General features: G+C 52.2%; 1 protein-coding gene across 1 annotated transcript; it reads left to right on the top strand.

The window, feature by feature from the left end:
• Window positions 1–707: 707 nt before the first annotated feature.
• Window positions 708–11,027, top strand: NT5DC4 (5'-nucleotidase domain containing 4). The gene is made up of 17 exons (XM_049784639.1): window positions 708–799; window positions 2,154–2,227; window positions 2,303–2,420; window positions 2,493–2,588; window positions 2,678–2,769; window positions 2,872–2,929; window positions 3,125–3,218; window positions 3,284–3,337; window positions 3,501–3,584; window positions 3,823–3,855; window positions 4,257–4,364; window positions 4,554–4,620; window positions 4,700–4,870; window positions 5,497–5,548; window positions 5,825–5,885; window positions 8,027–8,098; window positions 10,974–11,027. Exons 1-17 carry the CDS (start codon window positions 708–710, stop codon window positions 11,025–11,027), a joined length of 1,380 nt encoding a protein of 459 aa, XP_049640596.1.
• Window positions 11,028–12,319: the final 1,292 nt, after the last annotated feature.

Here is a 12,319-nt window from a genome sequence, read left to right as displayed (position 1 = left end):
CTGGCACACAGTAAAAGCCTTAAAGAATCCAGGGCAACTCTCCTCTCCTCCAAGAACCCCAGGGGCTAACTCAGGGCCCAGCACAGGTCCTCCCTGACACAGGGCCAAGGACTCTGGACTCTGGAGAAGTGACCCTATGCTGGGGTATGCAGAGCCCAGACTTCTAGGCCTCAGTGAATAGCAAATATGGGGTTGCTGGTCCCATAGAACCCCCAGAGAAGGACTACTCCTCATAGAACCTATAGGCATGGTGTGTGTGTGTTTATGTGTGTAGTAACCCCAGCCTAGGACCTATAGGCATGGTATGTGTGTGTGTATGTGTGTGTGTGTGTGTGTGTGTGTGTGTGTGTGTGTGTGTGTGTGTAGTAACCCCAGCCTTGCCCCATCAGCATCTGGAGGGAACAAAGCTGAGAAGTGATGTAAATAACTGGAGGAAACCGAGAGTCAGGGAATTGCTGAACAAGGCTTCCTGGTGCATGCCAGGCTGAATCCATGGCCTCACGCTTGCAAGGCCACTGTCACCTGTCTAGCATTGCCATGGGAAGACCCCTGCTCCGCCTACTCCTCCTTGAGGGAGCCCCCAAGGGGCCCCGGGGGTGGGACTGGAGGTCAGGGTGTCTGAAGTATATGAGGGAGCAGGAAAGCTGGTGCTCGCTGATAGGAGGTAGTGGAGACGGGACCTCAGCACGTCTGCCCTCCTGATGGCAATGGCTGGCGTGGGAAGCGGTGAGCCCAGGGAGCCAGGAGGGGCTCCGAAGGACCTGCTGGCACAAGACCCGAAGCAGGAATGGCAGCAGCGGTGAGGCAGAGCCTGGGGGGGTCTAGGGGGCTCTGGTGGGGTTTTAGCTGTTTCCTGACAAATTGCACTGGACAACTGGGACTGACTTCTGAGCCCACATGTGTAGGCATTCAGCACAGATACTCTGCATCCGAGGTCTTGCTTGGTCCTACAAGAAGGTCCCTCTGTGTGCCAGCTGTGTTGGGCAGCCCAGGGCACAGGGAGACTCCCCCCGCACCGACACTAGAGGCCCGCTGGTCCTCAGACTATGGCCCGCGGGCCACATATTGTATTTGTTCCCATTTTGTTTCTTCATTTTAAAATAAGATATATGTAGTGTGCATAGGAATTTGTTCATTGTTTTTTTTTTTTTTTTTTTTAATTTTTGGGTCACACCCAGCAGCACTCAGGGGCTACTCCTGGCTCTACGCTCAGAAATCGCTCCTGGCAGGCTCAGGGGACCACATGGGATGCCAGGATTCAAACCACCGTCCTTTTGCATGCAAGGCAAATGCCTTACCTCCATGCTATCTCTCCGGCCCCATAGTTATTTCTGTTTTTGGTTTTTGGGCCACACGCGGCGTTGCTTAGGGGTTATTCCTGGCTGTTTGCTTAGAAATAGCTCCTGGCAGGCAAGGGGGACCACATGGGACACCAGGATTCGAACCAACCACCTTTGGTCCTGGATCGGCTGCTTGCAAGGCAAAATCCGCTGTGCTATCTCTCCGGGCCCTTAATGTTTTCTTATTGAAATTATAGTAAGTAGCTATAATTTAAACTATTAAATAACATTAAATAGGTTGCTTTGCATTTTGTCAATTTATTCTTCTCACCTGATTTTTATTTTCTCTTTGTTTTTTTGTTTTTTGTTTGTTTGTTTTTGGGCAATACCTGGTGGTGCTCAGGGGTTACTCCTGGCTCTGTGCTCAGAAATCACCCCTGGCAGGCACGGGGGGGGGGGGCACCATATGGGATGCCGGGATTTGAACCACCATCCTTCTGGATGTAAGGCAAACACCCTACCTCCAGGCTATCTCTCTGGCCCCTAGTTTTTGTTTTTACTATAGTCTGGCCCTCCACGGTCTGAGGAACAGTGAATTGGCCCCTGTTTAAAAAATTTGAGGACCAGGCCTGGAGAGATAGCACAGTGGGCGTTTGCCTTGCAAGCAGCCGATCCAGAACCAAAGGTGGTTGGTTCGAATCCCGGTGTCCCATATGGTCCCCCGTGCCTGCCAGGAGCTATTTCTGAGCAGACAGCCAGGAGTAACCCCTGAGCATCGCCTGGTGTGGCCCAAAAACAAACAAACAAAAAATTTGAGGACCACTCGGCCATACCGAGGTTTGGGGGTGCAGCTTCTCTTTCTCCTCCCCCCAGGATATTCGTCAACCGCAGCCTGGCTCTGGGGAGCATCCGCTGCTTCGGCTTCGACATGGATTACACTTTGGCTGGTAGGGACGGGGTGCGGGTGTGTGGGGCTCCCCAGGGCTCAGGGACCCACCTGCGTGTTCTGCTGGGCCCTGCAGCCTACAAGTCCCCGGCCTATGAGGCTCTGGCCTTTGAGCTGCTGCTGGAACACCTGGTATGCATTGGGTATCCGCATGAGATCCTGCGCTACACCTATGACCCCGCCTTCCCCACCAGGTGCGTGGGCTCCGGGAAGGGGGGGGCCTGGCACCCCCATCTGTGTCTGTGTTCATGTGTTCTCCCTACCAGGGGCCTGGTGTTTGATGCGCTCTACGGGAACCTGCTCAAGGTGGACGCACACGGGAACGTGCTGCTGGGCACCCATGGCTTTGCCATCCTGTCTGAGTAGGAACCTGGGGGTGAGGAGGGGGAGTAGGGGTGGGAGGAGGGGGTGCCCTCTTGCTGTTTCCCAGCCCAGCCCCTTCCCTTCTCAGGGCTGAGATCTGGAGCATGTACCCCAGCAAGTTCATCCAGAGGGACGACCTGCAGCGCTTCCATTTCCTCAACACCCTCTTCAACCTGCCTGGTGCGGGGGACTCCTCGCTCTGCTGAGGGTTGGGGGGTGATGGGGTGGGGGACACGCCTGGGTCTAACTCAGCCCTGAGCCCTCTCTGTGTGTGCCCTGCAGAAACCTACCTCTACGCCTGCTTGGTGGACTTCTTCTCCCGCTGCTCTCGCTACATCAAGTAAGCCTCAGCCCTGAAAGGGGGGGGGGTCCCCCTCCTGAGAATTGGGGGGGCTAAGGCCCCCAGTCCTAGAATCAACGCCACCAGAACTCTTCCAAGCAAATCCTGTTTGCGGGCAAGGTCAGGAAGCCTAGCAGAGTCCCGATGAGGCCCAGGCCCTGACCAGCCTCTGTGGCCTCTCTTGTTCCTCCCCAGCTGTGACACTGGCTATCAGCACGGGAACCTCTTCATGTCCTTCCGTAGCCTCTTCCAGGATGTGACCGACGCCATGGATAATGTCCACCAGTCGGTGAGTGAATTAGGGTGCAGGGCAGGGGTGCAGGGTGCCAATACTCAGCACTACTCCCCTCACAGGACTGTCTCAAGGAGAAGACGCTGCAGAACTTGGAGAAATATGTGGAGAAGGATGTAAGGCATGCTGGGGTCATCCCACTAGGCCACCTGGCCTGCCCTTCTGTTCCTCAGGGCAGGGCCCGATTCTCTCCTCATCCCCCGTGGGTTGTGGGCATAAATCCCTAAATTCCTGCTAAGGGAGGCCCCATCTCAGAAGTCACTCCTGTCTCCACTTCAGGAGAGAATCCCTATGCTGCTGGGCAAGATGAAGGAGGTTGGGAAAGTGTTTCTGGCCACCAATAGCAGCTACAACTATACCAATGTGAGTGTCATGAGGGACACTCAGGGGGAGCTCTAGGGGAAACTGAGGCACCGCAGGACACAGTGAGGGGCAGGTGGGAGCTGGAGCCTGCTAGTGGCTGTGTATCTAGGGGCGCAGTGGAAGGAGCGACTGCCCACCAAGTCTCATGGCCATTGTGCCCATGTGTCTTGGAGTAAGGGGACAGAGGCAGGAGTGGTCCCTGGTTCTCCAGACTCTGAGACCTGTCCTTTCTCTCAAGGCTATCATGACTTACCTCTTCGAGACAGGAGAGGTGAGTGTGTGTGTGTGTTGGGGGGGACTGGCGGGGGTTGTCTTGGACCCATGGGGTGGAGGCTTGCTGGAACTGGTCCAGGGAGTGGCCAAGTCAGACCCTGAGAGTATTGAATTGACCACAGAGATCTTATGGAGGGTTGCAGAGAGGCAGAGAACTGGAGGGTCAGGGAGGGGGTGAGCGTGTGACATCACCACAGAGCCGGGCCTGAGCCCTGCAGGACACAGGAGCTCCCATTGCAGTGCTTTCCATGCCAGACCCCAGACTTTCATTGTGGGCTCATTTGTGGAGGGGAGGACTGGGGTGCCCCAAGACCTGGGAGGCTGGGAAGGCAAGTGACCCTGCTGGAGACCCTGTGCATAGGGTACCACTTCACAGGCTGCTGCCCACCTGCCTTGTAGGCTGAGACCCAAACCAGGCCATGGAGGTCCTACTTTGATCTCATTGTGGTGGACACACACAAGCCTGGCTTCTTTGCGGAGGGGACGGTGCTGAGGCAGGTCAACACGGTACGGCTCGGGCTGGGGGGACCTGGTGACCCCGGGCTGACCTTGGGGTTTGGGGGCCACCTTTCAGACTCAGGCTCTGCCCTGTGCATCGCGCAGGCCTCTGGGTTCTCAGAGGAGGCATTGTGGGCCCCAGAGCACTCTGCCACCCCCAGCTCCCGCGTCCCCCAATTCTGGCCCTTCTGCTCTCAGGACTCGGGCAAGCTCCGTGTGGGCACCTACACGGGGCCACACCAGCACTGCGCTGTCTACTCTGGAGGTACCAGCTCTGTTGGGGGTGCGGCCTGGCCTACACTGCTGGGTGGTCCCTGAGTGCCCTGGCCCCCTCTCCACCACAGGCTCCTCAGACATGGTGTGCGAGTTGCTTGGGGTCCACGGGAAGGACATCCTGTACATTGGGGACCACATCTTTGGGGACATCCTCAAGTCTAAGAAGCAGCAGGGCTGGCGGACTTGCCTGGTGGTCCCTGAGCTGACCTGGGAGCTGGATATCTGGGCCCGGGAGAAGGGTGAGCCCCGGGCAAAGGGGACAGGGACACAAGGACATCTTCCCTGCCTTTCTGGAAGCTATATAGGTGTGACCTCTGGAGTCTGTCTGCTCTGTGCTTTCTGAGCATGGATCTATCTAATATGCAAGGAAACACCCAGATAGGTTAAGCAACTTTCCCCACACCGCATAGCAGAGGGTCACTGCTGAGCACCAGACCTGAGCCTGATCTTTGTGTAGGTTCCTATTTTTGGGGGGGGGGGAGGGGACTTTTTTGGGCCACACCCAGCGGTGCTCAGGGGTTACTCCTCTGGCTCTGTGCTCAGAAATCACTCCTGGCAGGCTTACGGGACCATATGGGTTCCTGGGGATTGAATCCTGGTCAGTCCCAGGTCAGCCACATGCAAGGCAAACACCCTACCGCTATGTTATCTTTCCAACCTTTCTGGAAGTTCTAAGAGCTGGGGTTAGCCACCAGTCCCTCACCTCTCTGCGTGTCTCTTGCTTCGGTCTGGGCAGAGGCTTTGCCCAGGCAAGGAGAAGATTCCAAGAAACTGCAACAAATGTGGGTGTGTGGAGTCCTGGTGGCTCTGCTCCTCCATCACCTTGGGCAGGGATAGATGGACTCATGCACTGTCTCTTCATCAGGGAGGATGGAGAAGCTGAAGAGGCTGGACGCATACCTGGCAGACCTGTACCAGTGAGATCCATAGCCTGGGCAGTCCCTGGGAAGGTTGTGTGTGTGTGTGTGTGTGTGGTGGTGGGGCTGAGGTTTGTTTCAGTCTGGCTTCCCCCAAAAGCTGGACTCAAGGGCCCTTTAAATCCCCAGAGAACCACACAATGTCTCATCTAGTCCAATGCCTGTCTGCTCCCACTGCACCACACAGCCTGCGGGCTGCAGGGAGGGAAGGCCTGGCTGGGTGGCCAGATTTCTCTCAACCTGGTCCTGTGATCAATTTGTCTTTTCCTTTACCAGGCATGTGGATGGGAGCAGCTGTGGGTTGCAAGTCATTACTTCCACCAAGAAAGAGATTCGGGTAAGTGTCCTGCTGAATGCTGAGTGGACAGGCCCAGAATGATGGAGGGTTCAGGCAGATCCTCAGGCACTTTTGAGCTTGCTCCCTTCAGAAGCTCACACCCTCCCCCATTCCGTGGAGCCCCACCTGGGTAGCCAGTGCCCTCTGCTGGCCCACATTCCAAAGCACAGCAACGGGCTTGGTGAGCAGGCCAAGCAATTTAAGAAGCCCTGCCCCAATCCCTCAGTCTCAGACTCCTTGCAACCCACAACACTTGCAACCCAAGAAATGCCTGCTGGGCGGGCAGAGCCCTCTTGTCACCAACTAGTAGGGATAACTGCGATCATGTCTGGTCTGGAGTCATCCAAGTGAGGGATCTGAGAGGTGGGGGTTGTGGCAGGTGAGCTCAGGGATCTGGGAAAGAGAAGGAAGAGGCTGGAGAGATAGTGCAGGGGACAAGGCACTTGCCTTGCAGGTGACCAACCCAGGTTTGATACTCAACACTGCATATGGTTTTTTTGACCATCCCCAAGAGTGATCCCTGAGCACAGAGCCAGGAGTAAGTAAGCCCTGAGTACAACTGGGCTTTCCCCCAAAGAGAAAGAAGTCAGAAGAAGCATCCCTGTTGTGTTGCTGACCCACCATCAGGTTGGGCATGCCCCACAGGCCACATCAAGCGGATTCAGGCATGTGTCAGGCCTGAATTTCCGCATTCAGGGCCAGCTGGGACCAAGAGGAAGGGTCTTTGCAGTCTTTTTCAGGGTAGAGGCTGTGCGGCTCTTTGTGCATAGCCTTACATGGAGCTGAAGGTGCAGCTCTGTGCAGGTCCACGGTCACTGTATGCTTCCTCTCCAGGGTGAGCCCAGGCCTCCGGAGGACACCCAACAGGGTGCACTGGCCTGGGGAGGGTGCGGTTGAGGCTGGGTTATGGCAGGTGGTAGGTGGATGACCATGCTGCTGCTCCCCCTCCAGAGAGTCACTCGTGAGCTCGACCTGAGCTATGGCACGATGGGCAGCCTGTTCCGCTGCGGGTTCCAGCACACTCTCTTCTCCAGCCAGCTGGTGCGCTATGCCGACCTGTACACTGCCTCCTGCCTCAACTTTCTTCATTACCCACTTAGCTCGCTATACCGAGCTGCGCCGGAGCTGGTGGGTCCCACTGAAGCCCCCAGCCCAGATAGTCTGCCAAAGTCAGTCTGCCCCATCAAGGCACAGTGGGTCAGAGCCTAGAGGTTCACCCTCTGCATCCCCAAAACACTGGGGGGAAGCCCATTAGAATTAGTTAGGCCCCTAAAAGGCCTAGGCTCGGTCTGGCCTTCAAGTCGGTTTCCAGGGAAAATATCTCTGCTCGCATTGGGTGTGTTGGGGGGAATGTGGATGTGCCGGGGGCCCTGGTTAGAGAACCTAGTCTCCCCTGAGCCTGGAAATGTGCTTCCCCACTCCTTAATGGTGCTCTCCACTGCCTGCGGGTGTCAGGGAGACAGTCAAAACAGCATTCCCTGCCCTGATTGGGGTTTGAGTAGATTTCTGACTTCCCTCTAAGCTTGCATAATTGGCACCCCCCTTATTTTCTGGCCATACCTGGCATTGCTCAGAACTTACACTTGTCTCTGAGCTCCTGCTGGATTGAGCTGGGGTTGAGCAGCATGCGAGGCAAGTAAGTGCCTTTCCTGCTGTATGATCTGATCCATTGCTCAGGTCTAATTGGCTCTGTTATCCTCATATTACCCCTGAACAATGAGGTGCAGATCTGCTCACTTGCTGTCATGCTACTGGGGAGAGCAGAGAACCCTACCCAGGACTGAGTTGCAGTGGGTATTATACCCCATGCCTCGGGCTGGGGCAAATGAGCCCAGCCCCTACTCTGATGAGCTACAGGATTCCTGCTCAGTCCAGCAGTGCTAAGGCAGAGCTGCCACAGCAGGGATGCCTGACACCAGTGAGGATCTTTGACGAAGGATCCCACCTCTCCCACAATGCTGGTCTGGGACTTGGGAGGAAGTACTGTCCTCTCCAGAGGGGCTTGGTCTATGGCAGTATCGTGGGCAGGATGCTGGCAAGTGCTGCTCAGGGCACTGTGGGATGTGTCTGCCCCCTTGAGGACCTCACTAGGCTTTCATGGATGGTGCCACTGTTTGTTTAGTCTTTGTGTGTCCTCACAGATGCCCCATGAGTTGGTTGCGGAGCAAGAACAGAACAGTCTGGAGTCCTCTCTCCTTTCCTGCAGCCTCATGGTGAGTCAGCAGATCAGGGAGGACTGGGATGGCTCTTTCCGCATGATGCAGAAGAGCCTGGCTCTGCCTGGAGCTCAGGGCTGGGGTGCCCCAGTTGTTTGTGTGTACATGTGTGTGTGTGCACAGGTATATAAGTGTGTGTGTGCATGTGTGACCAACCCTAGTGGCATGCTGGAGTTTGGGGAAGCCTTTTTTGTCTTCAAGTAGAATCATTCCTGAATACATATATAGAAACACTTATGTTTTATTTAATTTTGGCTTTGGGGCCATATCTGGAGGTATTTGAGCTTATTCCTGGTTTAGGGATCATTCCTGGCTGGGTTCAGGGGACCCTATGTCCACTCTCTGCAGCTCAGCATCCAACCATACATGGTCTGCTGTGTGCAAGACACTACTCCTGCATTCCTCTCTTTATTCCTATATCTATCAGGCCCCAAGCTTGAGGACTTTTTTGTTTTGTTTGTTTTTGGGTCTAACCTGGCAGTACTCGGGTGTTACTCCGGGCTCTGTGCTCAGAAATTGCCCCTGGCAGGCATGGGGGACCATATGGGATGCCAGGATTCAAACCACCATTCATCCTAGATCAGCCTCATGCAAGGCAAATGCCCTACTGCTGTGATATATCTCTGGCCCAGGACTTTTTTTTTGTTTTTTGATATTTGGGTAACATCTAGTGGTGCTCAGGGCTTACTTCTGGCTGTGGGGTCAGGGATCACTCCTGCACTCTGGCCCAAACAATAATCCATATTATTGTTTAAAAATTATGTTATTATACTCAAGTTATAGATAGGTTATTAATTTTTTAAAAATAATGGACATTATGACTATGAATTAAAGTTTAGACCAGAAAAGGGGGAATTAAAATTTTACTTATATTTTGTTTTGTTTTTGGGCCACACCAGCAGTGCTTAGGTTTACTTCTGGCTCTGTGCCCAGAGTATGCTCCTGGCAGGATCAGGGGGACCATATGGGATTCTGAGAATCAAACTCAGGTCTGTCTTGGGTTGGCTGCATACAAGGCAAACACCCTATCATTGTGCTTTCACTCTGGCTAAAATTTTATTTATTTACTTATATATTTATTGGGGGGGGCACACTTAGTGATGCTCAGGGGTTATTCCTGGCTATGCACTCAGAAATCACTCCTGGCTCTGGGGACCATATGGGACACTGGGGATCGAACCCAGGTCCATCCTGGGTCAGCTGCATGCAAGGCAAATGCCCTACCGCTGTGTGATTGCTCCGGCCCCAAAATCTTATTTTATTTATTTATTTATTTATTTAATTTATTTTTTGTTTTTGGGTCACACCTGATGGTGCTCGCGTTACTCCTGGCTCTACCTCAGGAATTGCTCCTGGCAGGCACATGGAACCATATGGGATGCCGGGATTCCAACCACCGTCCGTCTTGAATCAAAGCAAATGCCCTACCACTGTGACATCTCTCTGGCACCAACCAAAATTTTATTTATTTATTTATTTATTTATTTTGGTTTTTGGGCCACACCCAAACACCAAAAGGCAGATGCCTTACTGCTAGCACCACCACTCCAGCCCCAAAATTTTATTTTTAATTACATTTTATCCTTTAGGGTGGATTTGGACCACACCCACTTTTGCTAGGAGCTACTCTTGGCTCACTGAATCTGAACCTCCCTAAAGTTTGCACTTTTCTTTTCTTTTTCTTTCTTTTTTCTTGCCTTTTTCTTTGGTCATACCCAGTGATGCTGAGGCTATTCCTGGCTTGTGCTCACGAGTGACCACTGGTGGTACTCCAGGTACCATATGTGGCTCCAGGGATTCAAACCTGGCTCAGCCACATGTAAGGCAAATGTCTTAACCTCTGTGCTACCTTTCCACCCTTAAGACAGTTAAATATTTGTCTTAAGTGGAGAGACATCTGTGAAAGTCCAGGCTTCTGGGGGATAAGGGGGTCTCTGCTGTGGGGCCTGTACTCCTTCCCACCCTTTTTGGCTGATTCTGGGGAGCCTGCCAGTCTGTGGGTCTTCCTCTCCTGAAAGGCTTCTGGAGTTAGGGTGGGAGTCAGGGCTTCTGCTTCTGCCTGATGCCTGTGACCTTCTATTGATCCATTCTGCACTCCTGAGTCCTAAGGACCATTTCTGTTTCTCATCAGGGTGCAATTTTTAAATTTTTATTTATTTATTTATTTTTGTTTTTTTTTTTTTTTGGGCCACACTTGTTTGTTGCTCAGGGGTTACTCCTGGCTAAGCACTCAGAAATTGCCCCTGGCTTGGGGGGACCATATGGGCGCCAGGGGATCGAACCTCGGTCCTTCCTTGGCTAGCGCTTGCAAGGCAGACACCTTACCTTTAGCACCACCTCACTGGCCCCTTATTTATTTATTTATTTATTTGAAACACTTGGTAGTGCTCAGGGCTTAGTCCTGGCTCTGCACCAGGGACCACTCCTGGTGGACTTGGGGGATCATATAGAGCCGTGGGGATTTCATCCTAGGCTTGACTGTGTGCCAGGCAAACATCCTACCTGCTGTAGTATTGTCAAGGAGTGTGATTTTTTTTTTTAAATGCCTGACTTATAAGTCCACATTAGCTGAGGCTTTAGGATCAGTGCCCCTTCTGTCATCCAGCCTGAACTGAGCACTCCCCAAATTGGAACAAAATCATGAATGGTTGTGCGGAGAAACTCAGAATTCCAGCATAATTCATCTTTTATAGGGTGACAGTGATCCTGTGCCAGTTCTTCTGTAACTCTGGCTTCCCTGGGCAGGACTGAGACTGTTTCTCCTGTTATTTCTCACCTTCTCAGCTCTGTGTGATGACATATTTTTTTTATCACCGGTTGGGAAGTACTTGGGAAGAAAATGCTCATAACTAACTTTCTTTGTTCTTGAAAGGCCGAGAGCAAAGAGAGACACGAGGACCAAGAGGATGTCTTTGAGCTTGACTGAGTCCTGAACCTGGCTTGGATCTTTGTCATGTCAGCCGTGACATGGCTTTCCATTACCAGGAAATGTCTGGAAGAGGGGAGAACAATGGAACTCCAAATCTGCTGAATGTAGATTTGGAAGCCAGAACTTCCTTCAGAGAGGAGGAAGCTCTGTCCTCGCTCCTAAAGGCATCATGCCCCATGGCCTGATGCTCTGGAAATATGTGTGTATAAGTTTAATGATTTCACCCACTTCTGAGTTACGTCATGTTTCACATCCAATTCCTTTAATTTTATGTTTTTCCAGTTGGATAAAGGATATCAAGTCCAGGGCCTCACACATTCAAGGCACATATCGTACTGCTGAGTCAACTGTCTGGCTCTTATTTTAAATCAGTACTTCAGTGAATTCATGATTCTGTGACACTAGTAGCAGTAACTAAAGTGTTTAGAAGTCTGTCCAAGCACTAACAGTAGTAAATGGTGGGCTCAGATCACATGGAGGACAGCCAGGGAGATAACCCAAATGTCTTTGGACATTGAGACATGCCCCCAAATCTAGGAAAGGTTGTAATCATGATCCAAAAAGCTGTTCTGTAACATGGAGCTATGGGTTCTCATTGCTCTGCTACCATGGATTTCAATTCACATTTCAACCCCGTGGACTCACATTTCTGTTTGTGATAGAACCCTGAATCATACAAATCATCTTTCTCAAAGCAGGTGATGCTGTTGAAGTTCAGGTTGAACGTTCCACAGTCCCCAGTGAGGAAAGGGGAATCCCGTACCCCCTAACTGGGGAGGACAGGAGAAGCTGGTCCACTAGTAATTCCATGCAATAATCCACACAGATATGGAGGTTTTAGCAGGCAAGAAAACTCACACTGTAAGCTGTACACCCACAGTCGCTCCACCATGTGGAACCACAAGCCTAGATGGCAGCTCATTGCTAAGTTCTCCTGCCTCCCACTTATTGAGATCCAAACAAAGCCCCTTCACCCAAGAGGAGGGGGGAAAGCAAGATGAAAGGCAATGGGAAAACAAGAACAACGAAAAACAATTAAGATACAAATGGGAACTATTTCAAAGGTCTTCATTTACCTCACATGATGCAACCTAACCTAAGGGAGCTGTAATGAACCAAAGGGCACACTGGTAGCCGTTGGGTACAATTGGAGGAGGTGATGGCGGGTAGTTTCTTGTTTTAAGGTTGATTTCAAGGATGGTGCTGAGTCCTTTTCTTCTGAAAAAGGGTAGCAGCTAAATAATTTTGGGAATTTCTGATATAGAGGTTTTGAATGAAATATGGAAATG

The sequence above is a fragment of the Suncus etruscus genome, chromosome 12, assembly GCF_024139225.1.
Source record: "Suncus etruscus isolate mSunEtr1 chromosome 12, mSunEtr1.pri.cur, whole genome shotgun sequence".
In the NCBI taxonomy this organism is placed as follows: domain Eukaryota; kingdom Metazoa; phylum Chordata; class Mammalia; order Eulipotyphla; family Soricidae; genus Suncus; species Suncus etruscus.
This window is presented reverse-complemented; position numbering and strand designations above follow the sequence as displayed.